This window comes from Erpetoichthys calabaricus, chromosome 11, assembly GCF_900747795.2.
Source record: "Erpetoichthys calabaricus chromosome 11, fErpCal1.3, whole genome shotgun sequence".
Lineage (NCBI taxonomy): Eukaryota > Metazoa > Chordata > Cladistia > Polypteriformes > Polypteridae > Erpetoichthys > Erpetoichthys calabaricus.
In genome coordinates this window covers 87,167,808-87,191,253 of record NC_041404.2, presented here as the reverse complement: position 1 = coordinate 87,191,253, position 23,446 = coordinate 87,167,808, and the positions used below count along the sequence as shown (strand labels likewise).

General features: G+C 39.2%; 1 protein-coding gene across 5 annotated transcripts in view; it reads right to left on the bottom strand.

Annotated features, from left to right (window-relative positions):
* LOC114660684 (receptor-type tyrosine-protein phosphatase H-like) overlaps positions 1–23,446 on the bottom strand; it is a 125,658-nt gene that overhangs the window by 48,680 nt on the left and 53,532 nt on the right. The window contains exons 5-10 of one of the 5 annotated variants that reach the window (XM_028813540.2): positions 18,838–19,116; positions 15,807–16,085; positions 12,727–13,005; positions 5,294–5,554; positions 1,861–2,136; positions 1,643–1,736 (exon numbers count right to left, since the gene is read on the bottom strand). In XM_028813540.2, coding sequence (XP_028669373.2) covers positions 1,643–1,736; positions 1,861–2,136; positions 5,294–5,554; positions 12,727–13,005; positions 15,807–16,085; positions 18,838–19,116 — 1,468 coding nt within the window. The remainder of the gene's footprint in view (positions 1–1,642; positions 1,737–1,860; positions 2,137–5,293; positions 5,555–12,726; positions 13,006–15,806; positions 16,086–18,837; positions 19,117–23,446) is intronic. The other 4 variants (XM_051933866.1, XM_051933868.1, XM_051933867.1 and 1 more) reach the window with 4 other exon arrangements.

Below are 23,446 nucleotides of genomic sequence, written 5' to 3'. Positions count from 1 at the left end.
GCACCACAGAGCCTACCACAGTTTGTCTCTTATAAGCCTGATGTTAAGTTTCCAAGCAAACCATAAAAAAAGGAAAATTTCAGGTGCTTATGGCCTCACTCACAGCTCTAGGCAACACCATTTTCCTTCTATCTCTTATACTGCCTCTGCTATTTTTCTGAATCTCCCACACTCTTTAGCTATTCGTTCTTTTTTTACCCCAGACACAGCACAGGATAGGGAAACCCAGTCAGCATTACCATACAATAAATAGAAGGTGGTACATCACCCACTACAGAATTCATGCTTTGGCAATCCAGTTTTACTGCACAATCATGTGGCTACCCATCACAAACATGTCCACAACCCAACTTATTATTATTACTGTTTTTATGTTCTGCAAAAGAAATTTATTTTCAATATTATCTGTCTGGATGAATGCCTGAAAAAAGCACATTACATTCATAAGATGCAGAACAATTAACAGTTTTAAACTGAAATTCTATAATTTAAGAAAAGTTTGTTGTTGTTCCTTGGCCAGTGTTTCAACATAAGCTTTTCACTGGTTGCACACCACTTTTCACTGCTCCACCTAGTGTTTTTTTCAAGCTAATGCAGTCACATCCATATTACTAACCGAGAATGGTAAACCGGATGGTATGGACGCAGGTACATGGCGATGGGACCATGAGACGTACTGCGCAGGCGCGTACAGCGCACGTCTCATAAACCTCAAGCGAAGTCGTATCCACTGAGCACGAAGGAGTCACGGCCCAAAAACGAAAGAGCTCAACTGACGTGAATGAGAAATGAAGCAACAACGCGCCCATAGCTAACGACTAACGACACAGCCACACAAAAAAGAGGAATCTGCGCTGCAGTCCAGATTCAAACGGAAGAGGCTACGGAGGCCCCACAGGTCCACAAAGATAGTACGGAAGGTGCGGGAAAGTACGAAAGGCAAAGGCGCCTACACAGCATAGTGAAACCCGACATAGTACGGAAGACGCAGGCATCACCGCCATATTGTGAGTGGCACTACTGCAGAGTGAAGGCGCAGGTGTCATCGCCATATTGTGAGTGGCACTACTGTGGAGTGAAGTTAGGAATAATGTGCTGCTTGGGATTGTACAAACCACTGAACGCTTTACACCAAATTCAAACACAATACAGCTCAACGATACAAACACGAGCCCACCTGGATAAGATCAATGAACGCAGGTGCCTACAACGCGCGTCTGAAACTGCAGAAGCAAAGCAAGCACGGGTTCAAAATGAACGAGCTCGACTGACGGATATACAAACAAGAGCCTGCCTGGATAAAATTAATGAACGCAGGCGCCTACAACGCGCGTCTGAAATGCCGCGGGCAAAGCGGGCACGGCTCCAAAACGAACGAGCTCGACTAATGTATTTCAGGATACCCAACGCCGGGGGTAGGCGAGCGAAGCGAGCAGGGGGCAGAGCCCCCTTGTTACTGAAAATATCTGAAATGGTACAATTAGGTGTGGCCTGCTGCAGACAGCGCCCTGCAAAATAACGCAGCGTTCACCATTCATGTTAAATGGCTGCATCTATATGTATAGTGCAATGTGAAAAACTGAATAGAAAGAAATTTTGAATAATAGATCAGAAAGAAATTAGAGGAATGCAATGACCGTACTTTGAAGGTTCTTGATCTCGCCTCAGAAAGAAGATAACAATGATGATGAGAAGAATTATGATGAGAAGTGCGATTGTCGTGCCAGTAGCAACACCTAGTGGGACAAAGAAAGTGTGAGAAAAGAAGATACTCTGTCAGCTGCAGAACAGGAATCTGCAGCTTAAAGAAAAATGGTAAACAGAAGAGGACCCTGCAAGGTCTGTAACAAGAGTACCCACCAACTATGCTCGTCATGCACTCAATCATCGTCGGAGCAGACTTTATATCATAGGACACAGTGAACAGCATAAACTTGTAGCTTGTTGCTGGCAGCAGTCCATCAATTTCTTGTGTGCATTCTTTTGTGCAGCTCCTGTTTGTGACTGTGTATTGTTTTCCACTGGACACATTCAATTCGATTTTGTCCCACACTCCTTCTGGGACTGACCATAACAGGTGTATGTTGTTTTCACCAGCATTATTTTGGCAAATTATTTGAGGAATCTTTGCGGGGTCTAAAAGAAAAAAGCAAAGAAAAGTATAAATAAATGCCATTGAATTAGAACATGTCAAAGTAAGTCAAGGCAGTCTGCTTATTGCATACACTGGCACTGTTATAAGATTACTTGTGATGACCAACTGCCCAAAAACCTAGTTTTATAGAGGAGAAAAATGCACCCCAGAAAACAAGAAGCAAAAATATCAGATCTAACAAATAGAGATCCTGGGCTCAATTTGCACAGCTAATGGCTCCAACCTCTCACTCCCTAACCTCTTAGGTAGTGTTTTTAAAACCTTGTCTTACCAGCTTCCATCTCAAAGCTCTCAATATGACTTTTGACAACATGTGCACTACATTAAATACACTTTAAGCTGTGTGGAAGAATATGTATAAGTAACGATAGAAAACAAACTTAAGAGATGTTAAAGTTTTGAAGGGCTTTAATTACTCCCCTCTGCCTAAACTAATAACATTCTTTCTTTATGACAATGTTGTGAAAAATATTAACAACTTGTCATAATTTGGGCCAGCACAGTAGTTGCTACTATCTTTTGTGTATTTTTTGCTTTATTATTATTTTTGTTGGTTTTGAATTATTGTTTTTCATGTTGCTATGTGGGTGGCATGGTGGCGCAGTGGGTAGCGCTGCTGCCTCGCAGCTAGGAGACCTGGGTTCGCTTCCTGGGTCCTTCCTGTGTGGAGTTTGCATGTTCTTCCCATGTCTGCGTGGGTTTCCTCTGGGTACTCTGGTTTCCTCCCACAGTCCAAAGACATGCAGGTTAGGTGCATTGGCGATCCTAAATTGTGCTTGGTGTGTGCCCTGTGGTGGGCTGGCGCCCTGCCTGGGGTTTGTTTCCTGCCTTGCACCCTGTGTTGGCTGGGATTGGCTCCAGCAGACCCCTGTGACCCTGTACTTAGGATATAGCGGGTTGGATGATGGATGGATGTTGTTATGTAATTTCTGTTAGTTTCGCTTTTTAAGTATTATTTATGCACTATATTCTTGTTTTGTGGTTGAAACCCAAGGAGGCAGGGCTACCCAGACATCACTGCGGCTGATACCTCCCTCTGCCTTTATATTGAGGTCAGGGAGAAGATCCAGGTAGTGGATCATTAAATTTGAGTACTGCTTTTCTTTGATATTTCTGGTTGTGGATTATTTTAATCTGTTACTAGATATTTGTTTGGTAATTTATCTTGGACTTGTTAGCATTGGGCTGCCTTTTTTGCCAAATGCTTTTTACCCCATTTTCCTTTTTTAAGTTCTTATTGTGCTTATCTTTGTATTTGTAAATAAATTCTCAGGATACTTCCTTTGGGTTGCCTAAGCAAGCCAGAGGTATATGGATTACCCCACTCTTGCAAGGCATTTTTTTTATATTTATGCTATTTTTGGACAGTTAAAGCCAGCTTCCCATTTTCGCTTGGGAAGTCCAAAGTCTACAGTTAGTTGTTAGGGGCTGGCAGCAGGGGGGTAAGGCAATTTCTAGGTACAGTAGGTCGATGAATGTCTCAGCCTGCTTGAGGAGCTTTCAGGCTTCACAACCCTTTTATCAGGTCTTTTACTCCAAATTAGGAAAAGCTTTTGTGTCATAGCACCAGAACCCTGGTTTGGAATTTTATGTCTGTGTGAAGTCTGCATGTTCTCTCTCTCTCTCTCTTTCTCAGAAACTGCTGCTTAATTCCCACATTCCAAAGAAGGTTAAGTTAACTGACAGCTTTAAATTAGCCCCTTGTCAGTGCAAGTGTGTACGTGTTTGTGTGTGTACCTTCTAATGCACTAATGCTCTGTTCATGATTCTAATGCCTCCAGAAGAAAAAAGAGACACACTTTTAGCTATTTAATTGCTTCTTAAAAACTATTGTTTACTTTTGAATGGGAAAAGACCAAGTAAATAACAGTTAGCACTGGCAAGCAAATCAAAACTCTTAATATAACCAACTGGCTGTTGAGCTTCTGTCTGAATTTAAACATTCTGCTGCAGTCAACTTTGCAGCCATTGGCACAGCTGGATACTACTGTCAAACTGTGTAGACATGGTGAAATTAAATAAATTGGGTTATTTTCTAATCATTCAAGAAAAAGGAAGTAGATTTAGTGTTCCCAGGCTTCTACTACGTTTTGGCCAGATAGCCTGTGCATTTAGAAGGGTTTATAAGATCCCACGAGGCTGAGTTTTCTTCTGCATCAAACCTATGCTGTGGCTACACCATTGAAAGCAGCTGATACTTCTGTATCACGCCACGCTGCAGGCACATGTATGAATGCTTGTTGGTGGTGCATGCAAAAAAAAGAATGGTTCATTTAATTGCCATCCAGGATTACCACTCCTCTTGATATGCTCTTTGCATTTGTCCATCACATTTTTCCATTTTTATCAAACATTCTCCGACTTCCATAACTAATATTAGCTGATATTTCGAATTGGCTGGCACCTGTTGTCTTTGTTGTGTTGTGATGAGGTATCATACTGTGAGATTTTTTAACTCTTTTAAGGTCAACCCTCCCTCCACCCCCCCACTTACGGGGCAACATGCCAAAATACGACTGACATGTCTGTCGAGGGCTGTTTGTCCGTCGCAGAGGCAGCTGCAGGTTCATAGCGCCAGAGGCAATGTCAGGCTCATCATCTCCTCTCACAACGTGTCTGTCACACGATGGGTGATGTGGTGAGCTCTATAACTTGACCATTGACCTGACCCGTTTGCTGTGTCTGTGTATAGTAGAGTGGTAGCTCCCGCTGCAGTAAATAACCTTTCTGTTCATGTTTCAAGTTGAATAAAGCTAACTTTCCTGAATTTGAATCCTCAGACTCAGCCTCATTTTTTGGGTTAAGGCATCGACTCATGTCACAATATAAATGTGTATATTTTCTAACTTCTTTGACAAGTCTCTCCTCGATATTCACCATGTTTACCTCAGAATAGCAGTGGATGAACAGAAACGTGTTTCAGGAAAGCTATTGTTACCAGACTAGCCAATCAGAGTCATTGGGTTCTGCGTAGTGTCCAAGTCAACGTGATGTGTAGTCACGTTTTCAAGGAGCTGTATGTCAGGCTTGATGCTGAAGTATAAATTAGCCTTAAGACTTCTCATTAATGATATCTCTTATGATTAATGCCAAACTACAGATTATGCTTGCTTATTACCTCTTTATAATTATACTTACCTGTACGTATTTTCAACAGCAGGCCTTCACTACTAACATCTGCAATCAAAGACTGAATAGTTATATTGTACAGATTCCCAGGTGTCAATGAAGATATATTCATGAATAAATTTTTTGTAATATTATTGTTTGTTTGATCCGCTGAAGACCAGTTGACTGAGTATCGGTAATCTTTAATATTGATATTATTTGGAGCTTTCCAGTGCAATTGGACCGAGTTAGTAGTCACATTTTTGAAATCAAATATTGGCTTGCTTGGATCTATGACAGAAAAGTTAACATAGTCATTAAAACAGAACAATGATAGTTTGACATGCTTGAAACACTGAGAATGACTGAAACATTGTGACTTGCTGTAAACAAATCAAGGACATAAAAGTCAAGTGACATTTAGCAGAGGCAAGAGTAAAAGAGCACAAGAGCCACAGATATGAGAGACCAATTCTGTTAAAGGCCACCTGGGTCATGAAAGATATTATGTCATTGCAATAATTCAAACTTGGCTAAAAGTTAGAAGAATATACGTAAAATAATCTATTCATCAACTTATCTACTTTTTAAACCTTATTTTTTCATTACAAGGTTATGGAGAGCAGCACCCTGGTAGCACTGAATGCAGTTCAGAAAACAACCAGACACAGGAGCAGAGAATAGCTTGTTGGAGAAGATTTTGGAGATATAATTTGTGTGGCTATAATAATGATAAAGTATAGTATACATTATATAATATATACAGTATATACACATCATTACACATTGTAACATTGCTCATTTTTCTGTGCTGGACATAGACTGTGTACAGTTTGCATATTCTCTCTCTGTCTGGCTTTTAGCAGGTACACTACCAAAGACATGTTGGTTAGGTTAACTTGCAGCCCTAAGTTGTCTTTGGTGTGTGTATGCAATTGTACATCCGCTTCCCCATATGGTTGTGACAGAACTACAAAGAGGCTAGCGCAAAGCACAGGCATGGGTGTTGGCAAGCAGGGGGCGAAGCCCCCTAGTTATCCTTAAAAAAATGATGTGCTGTTTCTGTTTTTACTACAGGTGACAGGATAAATCAGAAGAATTTGGTGAACAATCCAGTTTGAAATGTCAATGTTGCATTGATTTAAATAATGAGAACTCTGCTGTACACCATGTTTCATTCTTTCGATATTTTCTGGAGTTCTCATAGGTCCATCAAACACATCCTTCACACTACCATGAGATTGAAATCTATTAAATCACTTCTAAATTCTTCAATCAGAAGGAATGTGTTCTCACCAAGGCATGTTAAGTTTAACGCAAAATCTTGTTTGCAAGGTAAATGCACAATGTGGCACTGACTAGTTGTCTGTGGCCACTAAAACTGCATTTAGCATACAGCGCTGGCACAAGACTATTTACACCCCCACCCGGGAAGGATTAAATAACTTTAGGGGACCCTAGGCCGAGGTCAGTTTTGGGCCCCCGTGACTTTCCTGTTAATAAAACTGCCCCACCTCTCTGTACCATACCTTCAGGTAGTGACCTGAAAGCATGAACTTCAAATCATTGTGTAGCACTTGATGCACACAACTTTCTTTTACTATACCAAAGTAACAATATAATTATGAGCCATAGAAATGTGGCCTATGAAACACCAATCTGGCTTTTAGACCAATTTGATATCAGCAAAAGTAACTGAAGGAATAAGCAGTGAGAATCATTGGCAAACAACACAATATGGCCAACAAGGCCACTCCCATCAGTTTACATAGTGGTCTGCTTCTCTTGTGCCAGTCAACCCACTGTATCCACAAAACGTTAGGTAAATACACAACATAAAATAGCACAAGAGAAAAATACAAGTTCCTAAGACAAAGCCATAAGCTGCTTATTCTCGTGTTCTCTGCAGAAAAATCCTCTGAAATGCAATTTTTGAAAGGGCATCTGTGTTAGACTGTGGAGCCTTTCTTGTTGTCAGTGGAGAATCTACCATCTTGTGTGCCCAGGCACCCATGACAGCAAGGTGCTTTTTCACCAGTAAGCACTCAATGACCGGGGGGACCATTGTATACTCGATCTCAATGAAGCGAATGAGAACTTGCAAGTCAGAATGTCCAAGCGGGACCACCACATACTCAATAAAGCGATGGAGTCTCACACCACAATCAAGAGTGAGAAATACCTCACTTCTTTAAACAACCCAATGTCCCAGTACTGCTTTGTTAAAAGTATGATCAACTCTCTGTTAAGGAGTTAAGTCACCTAGGGGTTTATGGGGGTCTTAATCCGGGCTTGCCACTATTGACCTCAGGCTATTTTATGCCATACCCCACTTTGATAAAGAGTGCTCTTCATTGGCATTAGTGATACGTAATCAGAGATGGACTGGCATCATAAATTGGCCCTGGATTTTAGTCCAGTCTGGCACGCTACTATTGGCCAAATGCCTGCTATTCTTCCACCAATCAATGCACATGCAATTTCTCTATTCATTTATAAGTAAAGTCATGCAGTGCACTCAGGTTTTCATTTGAAGCAGATTATGCCCTTATTAGTAAATACTGCATAACCAGAAGGATGCAGAACAAAAGTAATGTTATTGGTAATACCTCGGCCAATGCCTCGAAAGTACAACCTCTCTCAGTTTATCAGACTTTTTAAAGGGTGTAAACTGTAGCAGCTAGTGGAGTGGTCAGTGGTGTGGTCAGTATTTTTTGTATGGAGGTCATGGCCAACCTTTGCAAACCCTTGTAGGCAGCATTGTATATGAAAGTGGCTCACAGTGAGGAGGATGCAGCACCGCATCAGCACATGACAGAAAGAGAAAAGGCAGAAGCCATGTGTGGAAGTGCTTTGAGTATGAGGCAGAATCCGTACTTATTATTAAAAAAAAAGGAAACAGCCAAGACACACACATATAGGCTCTTGTTATTGTCATTTTTATCTTGTTTTGGAATAACAGGTTACAGCGATCCTCTGGCATGCTCCCAGTTTGGACACCAACAAGGTTCCATGGGAATCAAAGTTGAGAAGGGCAACCCTGTTGGGGCCCTTTGAGGCCACTAGACGGTGCTGCCGGAAGAAGACCTCCCTCTTTTATGGAGCTTCCACGGGAACCAGAAGTGCTTCTGCTGAGCAAAACAATGGCACCAGACATACTCCTGGGTCCAACTTAAAAGAAGTCACCTCACCTTAGTTGGAGTCAGCGGACAATGCTTTCCTGGGAGAAGTGGAAGGAGAGTAAAATGGTTGTGTTGATTTATTTATTGAACCATTGCAGAAGAATATTATAATAAATTAAAGATCTTTTAAACCCGAGACTTGTTTCTGTGCTGTTGAGTCTGAGGTGTCTGCAGCTCCTCCTAGTGGTCACACCTACACAGTGCCAACAGAAAAACACGGTCCTCACATTCATTCTCTGATTGTAATGAGCATGTCTACCTATACAGATGTCAATCCATCCATCCAAGCATCTCTCCATCTTCTAATACAGTTCAGGGTCACAAGGGGAATCCTCAATTATGCATATAGAACTATGGGATATGGGAGGACTGACAGTACTAACAGTTATAGTAAGTAAAAACTGAGGCAGGTTTCAAACAAAGTGGTTATTGCCTTGTCTAATTTAGATGCTCTACCTGTTAATACCAAAATTAAATTAATTTAGTGTTTCAATGCTTCAAAGTACATCTCCCTAGAAATATGACATGTACTGTATTAAAAGAAACACATGGTTGCAGACATTCACATTTAGCAATATGGTTAAAACAGCATACTTCATTGCTAAATACGAATATACAAGGGTGGGCAAAAGTAGGTTTACAACTGTGAGTATGCAAAACAGAGTTTATTCTTGTATTATTATTTACTTATTAATCATTATATTATTTATTTGTGCCATTGTGGCATTCTTTTGAGTTAATAAAGTTAGTGCAACTATAATAATGTGCAAGTCTTTTTCCATACAAACAAGTGTAAACCTACGTCTGCCTACCCCTGTATAAACATTAACTCCATGTCATTCATTTGGTTTTTGAAGGCAAACTGGTGTTCATTAGTATAACCCGTAAGTGAAAGCACACATCACACATCAGAATGGGATGTTGGCCAATGTAACAGTTTCTAACAGTTAATCGAGTACAGATAACGACAGTCCAGTAAATTTTCCAATTCCGGATTTGCACACAGTCACAAGTAATAAAATGTGAATACAAATGTAGGAAACTTTGAAAACAGCAACACCGACAAGTGTTCTGAAATAAATAATTAATGTAAAACTGACAAGTTTAAGGCTTCATGTGTGATATCATTTTTGGGAGAAACGTAAAAAAGGAGGGAGAGATTAGGATAATTAAAACTCCCTGAACTAGTCTGTGACATATAAATTTATTTGACTCATCCATTAAATATTACTATTTATTACGTTTTTTTAACCAGATAATGAAGCAAAAATAGCAAACATTACAAAACTAACAGAGAAAATCTCTGACAAAGTAGATTATATAGGTATTTGTTACACAAACTAGTTTAAGGAATCTGTTTAATTGGAAATACTTGAATTATTTTATTACTAATTCAACAGTACAGATATAACAATATTTCATTTTTTTATCTTTAGTATTGATTTTAAGCAGTATTTTCAGTTATTCTAAAATAATAGAATACACTTATAATGTGCACATTCTAAGATACAGTAAATCAAGTATTTTATGATAAATTCATTCTTTATAATCCCAATGTTGAAATCAGTCCCATTCATTGTCACCCTGGGTGGTCCTTATCCCACCACACATTAAAGTTCAGACCCTGCATTGCATTTTGATAATTATGAATGGCAATACTAGTTTAATGGAATGATAGTTGGGTAATTACTTGATTGGAAAACCTCTATTTTAAAGCTTTCTTATTATTTATTTATTTTATATTGTATGACAGAAAAAGGAACAATACTGTTCATTTGTATAACGGAGGTACTTTAGTAAAAAGCCAAAGAACAGAATTTCAGTTTTCGCCATGGTATCAAAATGGTATTGAGTATCGCAAAATTTCATTAGTGCTGGTAGGAAATGCAAAAATTCTACCATTGTGACATCCTTACTCTTTCCACGTGCTTTCACGTTTCTGCACTCATGGTCACTTGTTACATTCGAGAAGTACAGGAACAGTATGTGTGCATATTATGCAGAACACAAAGAAATAGTCATTAAATAATTAGCACTGCTTATAAAACAACAAGGAAGTAGAAAAAAAGGTAGCAACAATTGTTTAAACAATCTTCATATATATTAATACCATTTTAATATTCCATAAAAATGTCCAAAGACAGTCATTCGAAAAAATCATGTTAAATCTTTAATCCATGTCAAAAAGAATATATTAACAAAAAAAACAATAATAAGAAAACTTATAAAGTTGTCAATTAATCAGCAAGAAATATTAACACACAGTAGATCTATGGATGTCTAATAGAATTGTCTACAGAAACCCTCATAATGTTAATTATCTGACCAACCAAGCCAAAATCAAAAGAAGAACAAATAAACACACAAAGAGTACACAAAACAAAATCACTTAAACATCAAAAAGAAAATGACAAACAAGTCTGTGAAAAAGAAAAATGGCACAGGTACAAAGCAATAAATAAACTTAATTCATCCCAAAGATAAAAATTTTAGAAAACAAATCAGTTAACAATAGAGACATAATGTAACAAAAAATGGCAAATTAAAGATAGAAGAGTAAATTGAAGGCAGCTCACAAAGTCAAAGCAAATGCCGTGGTTCAGAGTTACAGGACGGAAATTGAAGTCAGTGGTTTAAATGACAAATGGCCACCAACACATTTGAAAACTTTAGTCTCCTCATCAGAGTGTGTACAACTGGTCTTATCAGTATGAACAGGATAACGTGTGCAAGTACACCAGTTAAGAACCTGAAGGTTTTTTTTCTTACAGCTCTAACTCAACAGGCACAGGTGATGTTATTGGATGGATGGATGTTATTATAACCCATCAAACTTAGAGTTTAATATACAAAGTATATCACCATCAAGCTGCATGTTGAAAAACCAGCACAGAGACAGCCTGAAACCCGGAAGTACTATGCAGCAACAATTTTAATGTGAAAAGACAACCATTTGCTTGACATGTACAGCATGTGTACACATGCACACTTTATTTCTGCCAAAGTAAATGGGAGCTCTTAGATAATCTCTTGAATTATATATAATCACATAAGCATAGCCATAAGGGCACTTTTTAAATCAGTTTCTTCAGATACATTTTGTTATTTTAAAAGTTACTACACTTAAAAGTTTCCTGGCATATATTAAATTTGTATTCCATTGTCTGTATACTTGGACGTACCAAGCAAACAGAAATTTTCATTGCTTGAATTCCACATGCATGTTGCCACAGTGGAATGCAAGGCTATATAACTGATTGAACGGTGTTGGTGTGCCCTGGTGCAATGGAGCAAAAAGGTTATCAGAGAATTAAAACAGAACTGTAATAGAAACAGTTTTTATAGAGGGTGTGCATGATGCATGATGGATGGAATATGACAGTCTGTGACTTTGCTTGGATGATGGTGTGTGCCGTTTTACGTGTTCTGAAAGATTACTGGCTACTGGTATTCCCTTTAGTAACAGACTTCCTTCAGATATCTAATTTGATCCCAGCCCTCAAAACTTCAACACTGTTTTTCAATTTGTGTGCAAGGTCAACCGAAAGAGGGGCAGTCAGTCTATAAGCATATGTCTTAGCTTCAGTAACGCATGGGTTCCCCCAAACTCAATGGCATCAGTTCTGTTGTTCTGTCAGAAACAATCAGAAAAGGAAATATTAGGAATATCAGTTGGAAATAATAGTACAAAAAATGAGCAAAATAAATTAGAATATCTAAACATAGATGTTCTATTCTACTCATAGCAGTAACTCGTTACGAATAAGACAGTTAAAAGGGAAGGTTTATCAAGCCCAGTAAAAGTCAGAAAGAGATACATGAAAGGCCTTATGACACTTTAAACAGATGTATGGAGGCAGAATGTCCAAAACTGACCAAGCAGAGGACATCTTAAAACATAAGAAGCAATTTTGATGAAGGCAAATGCAGTCAGTCAGTCAGTCAGTCAGTCAGTCAGTCAGTCATTTTCCAACCTGCTATGTCCTAACAGAGGGTCACGGGGGTCTGCTGCAGCCAATCCCAGCCAATACAGGGCGCAAGGCAGTAACAAATCACTAGGCAGGGCGCCAACCCACTGCAGGGCACACACACACACTAGGGACAATTTCAGATCGCCAGTGCCCCTAACCTGCATGTCTTTGGACTGTGGGAGGAAAATGGACCACCCGGAGGAAACCCACGCAGACATGGGGAGAACATGCAAACTCCATGCAGGGAGGACCCAGGAAGGCAAATGCAAGGAAGATTTTTTCTTCTTTCTCACATGAATATTGTACTTACCAGTGTAAACTGTCACACAGGTTTCAGAGCTTATGGTATTCCCAACAGTAATGGACTGCACACATATATTATATCCAACACCAGCCTCTAAGCCTTTAACAGTGCATGACGATGTGTTTGTCTCAGTGACAGTTTCTTTTGTAGACGCAATGACATTTTCTTTTGTAGTCACATTGTATTTATATAACGTGACATCACGATCATTTGGTGGTGTCCAGCTTACTGTGGTCTGATTTATTGTCCTGTTCGTGATAATCAGGTTGGTAACTGGGGAAGGATCTGTAAAGAAATTTATTAAAAATAAGAGAGCTATAAAATAATGCAACTTAGTATTTGTATATAATGCAGAAAGTTAACTTACAAGTTGAATACATTGTTAAATAAAAACCATTTAACCTGTCAATAACATAAGAAAGGCACCCATTCTTAGGTTTAGAACTTTGAGTGCTTCACTATGAGTGTTTCTTTTAACTAAATAAGTGTGATGTAGTTTGAGGAACTGTGAGATGGGGATAAAGTTTGTTGTATTTCTGTGAAGTTAGGAGCTGTAGAAAAGACAACGGTGTGAATCTGCGCAAGTCCATAACTAAAAAGCCTCTGTATCAGGGATAATTCATACTCTCAGTGTACACAGTACCACATGTATGCGTGCAGAAAAAATTCCAGGTGACCACAGACTTTCCCTAAACCTTCAGGTTTTTGTGTCCAAGGGGACTTGTCTCATTTGAGCAGCACTAGCATAACATATAGTATGTACAGATTTTGCAACACTGATTTTATTATAAAAGAGGAACCGTCGGCTTTGCGTTTGTGTGCACAGATGAACACTTCGTGTCCCTTCAAGTATTTGGGAGCCCTTAGGGGGCAACTCATTTGTAGTGTATCAAAGGTAAGAGACTTCTCTTATTCAATCCCATTTGAATAGCTGCAAGAGCTTTTTAATTAATATCTTCATATAAAACTAACCCTTTTTAAAATAGCTTGACTCCATTATAAGCTTTATTATATTGGAGGCCAAAAGATTACAAATTAAAAAGATAATATTAAAGAAATCGAATGCAGACGGTGGCATGGCACTACCTGACCTATACTAGTGAGTTGTGAATATTTGTAATCTGAAACAATGGAAAAAAGAAAGCACCTTCCTGATTGGATCTGGAAAGAAAATCTTGTATAAAGTCATCTGTGGACTTCTCTGTGTTTAGGTCATTAATAATTAACTTGAAATACAAGTAATCAGATTGTGCTTCATTCACTCAAAATATGGAACCAATGCGGCAAACACTTTAAGGAAAAGACACTGCTCCCTTCTACTCCATTACAGGGTAACTTTACACTTGGGCCCTCTTTTAAGTACACAATATTTGAATCGTGGATATCATTAGGTATTGGACATGTTAGGGGTTTTTAATACCGATGAAGTATACCATTTGATCAGCTCTGTTGTAAATATAAAATTCCATCAACATACATACATCACCTTGCAGTAAGAAGACCAAGGTTCATGTACCAGGTCCCCCCTGCGTAGAGTTTGCATGTTCTCCCCACGTATGTGCAGGTTTCCTCCCACTTTCCAAAAACATGCAGTCCAGGTGGATTGGTGATGCTGAAGTGACCCTAGTGTGGGTTTGGTGTGTGGCTGTCTGTGTGTGTTCACCCTGTAATGGACTGGCACCCTATCAAGATTTGTTCCTGCTTTGGCCCCATGCTAGATGGGATAGGCTCCATCCCCCCACCTTGACCCTGGTCTGCATTAAGCAGGTTAGAATATGGCATGACACATATTTTTTAATATTGAACTTCGGATATTTGTAAAAAAGAATTTTTCAAATCCTCCATAATACTCACACTTGAAGATTTTAACTAGTAATGTGAAGAATATTGGTAGCATTTCCTGACAATGTAAATTAATTTCACAGTGGTCCACTTGGATGCTTGGAAATGGTAATGCTTGGAAAGAAACCTCTCTATTCATATTTCAGGTAAGGAGTGAAATTCAATAATTCACTATACTCCTTCTTCACACTTTTGAACAGAACATGTTGTAGCTGAAAGATTTTTCCCAGACTCACTGTTTCAAATTGAAATTATGCCAAATATATCGGGGATTGCACCCTAATTGTGCACAATGCCAGGCAGCACCGGCCTCACTACAGCATATATTTTGGTAATGTCCAAACTTAAAATCCTATTGGGGAAAGATGTTTTCTCGTCCATTACACGGTGCAGGATTTACAATCAAGCCAAATCTTACTATAGCTGTGTTAGGCGTGTTTTCAAACAGGGTTAGGCTGTCTTGTGATAAACTTACTTCAACAACACTCTATTGTTAGTATGATCAGTTGGACAAAGGATATTACACCTCTATACCTCAATGAGAAAATAACATATTATCAAACACTAGAGGGTTTTTTTACATTTTAGAATCTGATAAATATTCATTCATGCCATTGTAAAAGAAGCCTGCAGGGATCTGCTAAACTCCTTTTGTTTTAATTAACATGAAGATGTATAAGTTGTTATGTTTCAGCAAGGATTCACCTCCTTTCTGGGGGTCAAGTTTTTCATTAATTTCTGATTTGTTCATGTTTAATCCTTTCATTTCTGTTAATATTTTTGATCATTTAGTGTCTGAGTATCTATGTATCTTTTACTATGTGTCATTTTTATTGTGGGTAGACCCCCCAAAAACCTGCTGTCCTTATGGTTCATAGACTTAGCAGGCATTGGTGAGTCTTATTAGTCAGTCAGTCAGTCATCATCCAACCTGCTATATCCTAACACAGGGTCACGAGGGTCTGCTGGAACCAATCCCAGCCAACACAGGGCTCAAGGAAGGAATAAATCCCAGGGCAGGACGCCAACCCACCGCAGGACACACACACACACACACACCAAGCACAATTTCAGATCGCCAGTGCCCCTAACCTGCATGTCTTTGGACTGTGGGTAGAAACCGGACCACCCGGAGGAAACCCACGCAGACACGGGGAGAACATGCAAACTCCATGCAGGGAGGACCCAGGAAGGCAAATGCAAGGAAGCTTTTTTCTTCTTTCTCACATGAATATTGTACTTACCAGTGTAAACTGTCACACAGGTTTCAGAGCTTATGGTATTCCCAACAGTAATGGACTGCACACATATATTATATCCAACACCAGCCTCTAAGTCTTCAATAGTGCATGACGATGTGTTTGTCTCAGTGACAGTTTCTTTTGTAGACGCAATGACATTTTCTTTTGTTGTCACATTGTATTTATATAACGTGACGTCACGATCATTTGGTGGTGTCCAGCTTACTGTGGTCTGATTTGTTGTCCTGTTCGTGATAATCAGGTTGGTAACTGGGGAAGGATCTGTAAAGAAATTTATTAAAAATAAGAGAGCTATAAAATAATGCAACTTAGTATTTGTATATAATGCAGAAAGTTAACTTACAAGTTGAATACATTGTTAAATAAAAACCATTTAACCTGTCAATAACATAAGAAAGGCACCCATTCTTAGGTTTAGAACTTTGAGTGCTTCACTATGAGTGTTTCTTTTAACTAAATAAGTGTGATGTAGTTTGAGGAACTGTGAGATGGGGATAAAGTTTGTTGTATTTCTGTGAAGTTAGGAGCTGTATCAGGGATAATTCATACTCTCAGTGTACACAGTCCCACATGTATGCGTACAGAAAAAATTCCAGGTGACCACAGACTTTCCCTAAACCTTCAGGTTTTTGTGTCCAAGGGGACTTGTCTCATTTGAGCAGCACTAGCATAGCATATAGTATGTACAGATTTTGCAACACTGATTTTATTATAAAAGAGGAACCGTCGGCTTTGCGTTTTTGTGCACAGATGAACACTTCATGTCCCTTCAAGTATTTGGGAGCCCTTAGGGGGCAACTCATTTGTAGTGTATCAAAGGTAAGAGACTTCTCTTATTCAATCCCATTGGAATAGCTGCAAGAGCTTTTTAATTAATATCTTCATATAAAACTAACCCTTTTTAAAATAGCTTGACTCCATTATAAGCTTTATTATATTGGAGGCCAAAAGATTACAAATTAAAAAGATAATATTAAAGAAATCGAATGCAGACGGTGGCATGGCACTACCTGACCTATACTAGTGAGTTGTGAATATTTGTAATCTGAAACAATGGAAAAAAGAAAGCACCTTCCTGATTGGATCTGGAAAGAAAATCTTGTATAAAGTCATCTGTGGACTTCTCTGTGTTTAGGTCATTAATAATTAACTTGAAATACAAGTAATCAGATTGTGCTTCATTCACTCAAAATATGGAACCAATGCGGCAAACACTTTAAGGAAAAGACACTGCTCCCTTCTACTCCATTACAGGGTAACTTTACACTTGGGCCCTCTTTTAAGTACACAATATTTGAATCGTGGATATCATTAGGTATTGGACATGTTAGGGGTTTTTAATACCGATGAAGTATACCATTTGATCAGCTCTGTTGTAAATATAAAATTCCATCAACATACATACATCACCTTGCAGTAAGAAGACCAAGGTTCATGTACCAGGTCCCCCCTGCGTAGAGTTTGCATGTTCTCCCCACGTATGTGCAGGTTTCTTCCCACTTTCCAAAAACATGCAGTCCAGGTGGATTGGTGATGCTGAAGTGACCCTAGTGTGGGTTTGGTGTGTGGCTGTGTGTGTGTGTGTTCACCCTGTAATGGACTGGCACCCTATCAAGATTTGTTCCTACTTTGGCCCCATGCTAGATGGGATAGGCTCCATCCCCCCACCTTGACCCTGGTCTGCATTAAGCAGGTTAGAATATGGCATGACACATATTTTTTAATATTGAACTTCGGATATTTGTAAAAAAGAATTTTTCAAATCCTCCATAATACTCACACTTGAAGATTTTAACTAGTAATGTGAAGAATATTGGTAGCATTTCCTGACAATGTAAATTAATTTCACAGTAGTCCACTTGGATGCTTGGAAATGGTAATGCTTGGAAAGAAACCTCTCTATTCATATTTCAGGTAAGGAGTGAAATTCAATAATTCACTATACTCCTTCTTCGCACTTTTGAACAGAACATGTTGTAGCTGAAAGATTTTTCCCAGACTCACTGTTTCAAATTGAAATTATGCCAAATATATCGGGGATTGCACCCTAATTGTGCACAATGCCAGGCAGCACCGGCCTCACTACAGCATATATTTTGGTAATGTCCAAACTTAAAATCCTATTGGGGAAAGATGTTTTCTCGTCCATTACACAGTGCAGGATTTACAATCAAGCCAAATCTTACTATAGCTGTGTTAGGCGTGTTTTCAAACAGGGTTAGGCTGTCTTGTGATAAACTTACTTCAACAACACTCTATTGTTAGTATGATCAGTTGGACAAAGGATATTACACCTCTATACCTCAATGAGAAAATAACATATTATCAAACACTAGAGGGTTTTTTTACATTTTAGAATCTGATAAATATTCATTCATGCCATTGTAAAAGAAGCCTGCAGGGATCTGCTAAACTCCTTTTGTTTTAATTAACATGAAGATGTATAAGTTGTTATGTTTCAGCAAGGATTCACCTCCTTTCTGGGGGTCAAGTTTTTCATTAATTTCTGATTTGTTCATGTTTCATCCTTTCACTTCTGTTAATATTTTTGATCATTTAGTGTCTGAGTATCTATGTATCTTTTACTATGTGTCATTTTTATTGTGGGTAGACCCCCAAAAACCTGCAGTCCTTACGGTTCATAGACTTAGCAGGCATTGGTGAGTCTTATTAGTTAGTCAGTCAGTCAGTCATCATCCAACCCGCTATATCCTAACACAGGGTCACGGGGGTCTGCTGGAGCCAATCCCAGCCAACACAGGGCTCAAGGAAGGAATAAATCCCAGGGCAGGACGCCAACCCACCGCAGGACACACACACACACACACCAAGCACAATTTCAGATCGGCAATGCACCTAACCTGCATGCCTTTGGACTGTGGGTAGAAACCGGACCACCCGGAGGAAGAACACGCAGACACGGGGAGAACATGTAAACTCCATGCAGGGAGGACCCAGGAAGGAAAATGCAAGGAAGCTTTTTTCTTCTTTCTCACATGAATATTGTACTTACCAGTGTAAACTGTCACACAGGTTTCAGAGCTTATGGTATTCCCAACAGTAATGGACTGCACACATATATTATATCCAACACCAGCCTCTAAGTCTTCAATAGTGCATGACGATGTGTTTGTCTCAGTGACAGTTTCCTTTGTAGTCACAATGACATTTTCTTTTGTAGTCACATTGTATTTATATAACGTGACGTCACGATCATTTGGTGGTGTCCAGCTTACTGTGGTCTGATTTGTTGTCCTGTTCGTGATAATCAGGTTGGTAACTGGGGAAGGATCTGTAAAGAAATTCATTAAAAATAAGAGAGCTATAAAATGATGCAACTTAGTATTTGTATATAATGCAGAAAGTTAACTTACAAGTTGAATACATTGTTAAATAAAAACCATTTAACCTGTCAATAACATAAGAAAGGCACCCATTCTTAGGTTTAGAACTTTGAGTGCTTCACTATGAGTGTTTCTTTTAACTAAATAAGTGTGATGTAGTTTGAGGAACTGTGAGATGGGGATAAACTTTGTAGTATTTCTGTGAAGTTAGGAGCTGTAGAGAAGACAACGGTGTGAATCTGCGCAAGTCCATAACTGAAAGCCTCTGTATCAGGGATAATTCATACTCTCAGTGTACACAGTCCCACATGTATGCGTGCAGAAAAAATTCCAGGTGACCACAGACTTTCCCTAAACCTTCAGGTTTTTGTGTCCAAGGGGACTTGTCTCATTTGAGCAGCACTAGCATAGCATATAGTATGTACAGATTTTGCAACACTGATTTTATTATAAAAGAGGAACTGTCGGCTTTGCGTTTGTGTGCACAGATGAACACTTCGTGTCCCTTCAAGTATTTGGGAGCCCTTAGGGGGCAACTCATTTGTAGTGTATCAAAGGTAAGAGACTTCTCTTATTCAATCCCATTTGAATAGTTGCAAGGGCTTTTAATTAATATCTTCATATAAAACTAACCCTTTTTAAAATAGCTTGACTCCATTATAAGCTTGATTATATTGCAGGCCAAAAGATTACAAATTAAAAAGATAATATTAAAGAAATCGAATGCAGACGGTGGCATGGCACTACCTGACCTATACTAGTGAGTTGTGAATATTTGTAATCTGAAACAATGGAAAAAAGAAAGCACCTTCCTGATTGGATCTGGAAAGAAAATCTTGTATAAAGTCATCTGTGGACTTCTCTGTGTTTAGGTCATTAATAATTAACTTGAAATACAAGTAATCAGATTGTGCTTCATTCACTCAAAATATGGAACCAATGCGGCAAACACTTTAAGGAAAAGACACTGCTCCCTTCTACTCCATTACAGGGTAACTTTACATTTGGGCCCTCTTTTAAGTACACAATATTTGAATCGTGGATATCATTAGGAATTGGACATGTTAGTGGTTTTTAATACCGATGAAGTATACCATTTGATCTGCTCTGTTGTAAATATAAAATTCCATCAACATACATACATCACCTTGCAGTAAGAAGACCAAGGTTCATGTACCAGGTCCCCCCTACGTAGAGTTTGCATGTTCTCCCCACGTATGTGCAGGTTTCCTCCCACTTTCCAAAAACATGCAGTCCAGGTGGATTGGTGATGCTAAAGTGACCCTAGTGTGGGTTTGGTGTGTGGCTGTGTGTGTGTGTTCACCCTGTAATGGACTGGCACCCTATCAAGATTTGTTCCTACTTTGGCCCCATGCTAGATGCGATAGGCTCCATCCCCCCACCTTGACCCTGGTCTGCATTAAGCAGGTTAGAATATGGCATGACACATATTTTTTAATATTCAACTTCGGATATTTGTAAAAAAGAATTTTTCAAATCCTCCATAATACTCACACTTGAAGATTTTAACTAGTAATGTGAAGAATATTGGTAGCATTTCCTGACAATGTAAATTAATTTCACAGTGGTCCACTTGGATGCTTGGAAATGGTAATGCTTGGAAAGAAACCTCTCTATTCATATTTCAGGTAAGGAGTGAAATTCAATAATTCACTATACTCCTTCTTCACACTTTTGAACAGAACATGTTGTAGCTGAAAGGTTTTTCCCAGACTCACTGTTTCAAATTGAAATTATGCCAAATATATCGGGGATTGCACCCTAATTGTGCACAATGCCAGGCAGCACCGGCCTCACTACAGCATATATTTTGGTAATGTCCAAACTTAAAATCCTATTGGGGAAAGATGTTTTCTCATCCATTACACGGTGCAGGATTTACAATCAAGCCAAATCTTACTATAGCTGTGTTAGGCGTGTTTTCAAACAGGGTTAGGCTGTCTTGTGATAAACTTACTTCAACAACACTCTATTGTTAGTATGATCAGTTGGACAAAGGATATTACACCTCAATACCTCAATGAGAAAATAACATATTATCAAACACTAGAGGGTTTTTTTACATTTTAGAATCTGATAAATATTCATTCATGCCATTGTAAAAGAAGCCTGCAGGGATCTGCTAAACTCCTTTTGTTTTAATAAACATGAAATTGTATAAGTTGTTATGTTTCAGCAAGGATTCACCTCCTTTCTGGGGGTCAAGTTTTTCATTAATTTCTGATTTGTTCATATTTAATCCTTTCATTTCTGTTAATATTTTTGATCATTTAGTGTCTGAGTATCTATGTATCTTTTACTATGTGTCATTTTTTTGTGGGTAGACCCCCAAAAACCCACAGTCCTTACGGTTCATTGAATTGGCAGGCATTGGTGAGTCTTATTAGTCAGTCAGTCATCATCCAACCCGCTATATCCTAACACAGGGTCACGGGGGTCTGCTGGAGCCAATCCCAGCCAACACAGGGCTCAAGGAAGGAACAAATCCCAGGGCAGGGCGCCAACCCACCGCAGAACACACACACACACACACACACACACACCAAGCACAATTTAGGATCGCCAATGCACACAACCTGCATGTCTTTGGACTGTGGGAGGAAACACACGCAGACATGGGGAGAACATGCAAACTCCACGCAGGGAGGACCCAGGAAGCGCACCCAGGTCTCCTAACTGTGAGGCAGCAGTGCTACCACTGTGCCACCGTGCCTCCACGAGTCTTATTAAGATTGTGCTTTTGTGGATTTCTGGATTTCTGACCCTTTTACTCTGTTTTGTATTTTTACCATGCTTTGTGTATTGTTTTTGAAGTCTGCATGCTATTAGACTGCCTTTTACAGTGAACTCATTTTGCCTTCTGTGCTATACGGAGCTTTGAGTATTACAGAGCATTTTTGTAAAATATCATTTTATTTATAAAGATTCTTCATTTGCCCTCTTATGAACAACCTGTGTTTGTGTTTAGGGACCTCTAGTGCATGACATCACTCAGTTGGCTCTTTATTACTAATCAGCTCTGTGCTTTATGTAAGCTTGGGATTCATAATGAGGTTTAAGACTGAAGTCTTAATACCTTCTGTGATTTATAGAAGTGAATGTATTTCTGATTGCACTCACCTTTTTTGTTTATTGAAATGTATATATGATCGTCCTACTGTAATATATCAATTCTTTTGTAATGCATACTCCCGCAAATAAATAAAGTGTATCAAAACATTATTTTATTTCAAAAGCCAAGAAAGTCAAAGTTTCCTTAAAATAATTTAATTTGTTTGCCTTGGGCTGTATACTTAAATGTATGAAGCAAGTAGGCATTTTCAGTGTTTGTACTCCATTGTTTTCTAGTCTTATTTACTTACACAATGCTCAAAGGTTTAAATCACCCCCACCACCACCGTGACCACCTCCAACCATATCGACAGGCAATTAGTTACACATTTTTAAAAGCCGAAACTAATTTTGCCTAACAGAAAATGCCAAATACATGCTGCCATAGTGAATAAAAACTGATTTAATAGTGTAGGTTTGTCATAATGCAATGGTGGAAAAGTTATCAGAGACTTAGAACTGTAACAGAAACAATGTTGCGAGAGGGTGAGCAGGATGCATGATGGGAGGAATGAGACAGAATCCAGATGCAGTCACATTCCGTGAACCTACAGTCTGTGACCTCTGTTAGTGTTCTGATAGGCTTTTGCAATTGGTGTTCCTTTTAGAAACAGGCTGCATGCATATCTTTAATGTATTCTCAGGTTCCAAATCTTCCTCTGTGTTCTTCAACTCATATGTGTGATGTGATAAGAGGTCCGTGGCAAAGTGCAGATTTTGATAAATAATCGAGTCCCGGAGTGTGCAGGTCTTGAACAGGTGCAGATGTGCACATGATGGCGCTGCTCTGAGCTTGATTGAGGTGCTTGGTTGAATGTGCACTCATGTGTAAATGCGAGTGGATCAGCCGGGTGCCTCATTCACACCTTGGATATATGGGAGTCTGCATAGCAGAGAAGGGAGAGCATCAACACAAAGAAACAGAGAACTGTGAGAGAGCAGTATCAGGCGGTTAGGACAGAGCAGTCGTTAGCCCCACAGGAGGGGTGAAAGATCAATGCTCTGGGGGCACATCATCCATGCTGAAGTTATAATGCAGCAGGTGCAATGGCAGTGGAGTCCTCCTCAGGGATCTGAGGGATGCCAGGGTTGAGAAGGAAAATGGAAGGAAAGCCGATCCCAAGTGGTATGGCAGAAGCTGACCGA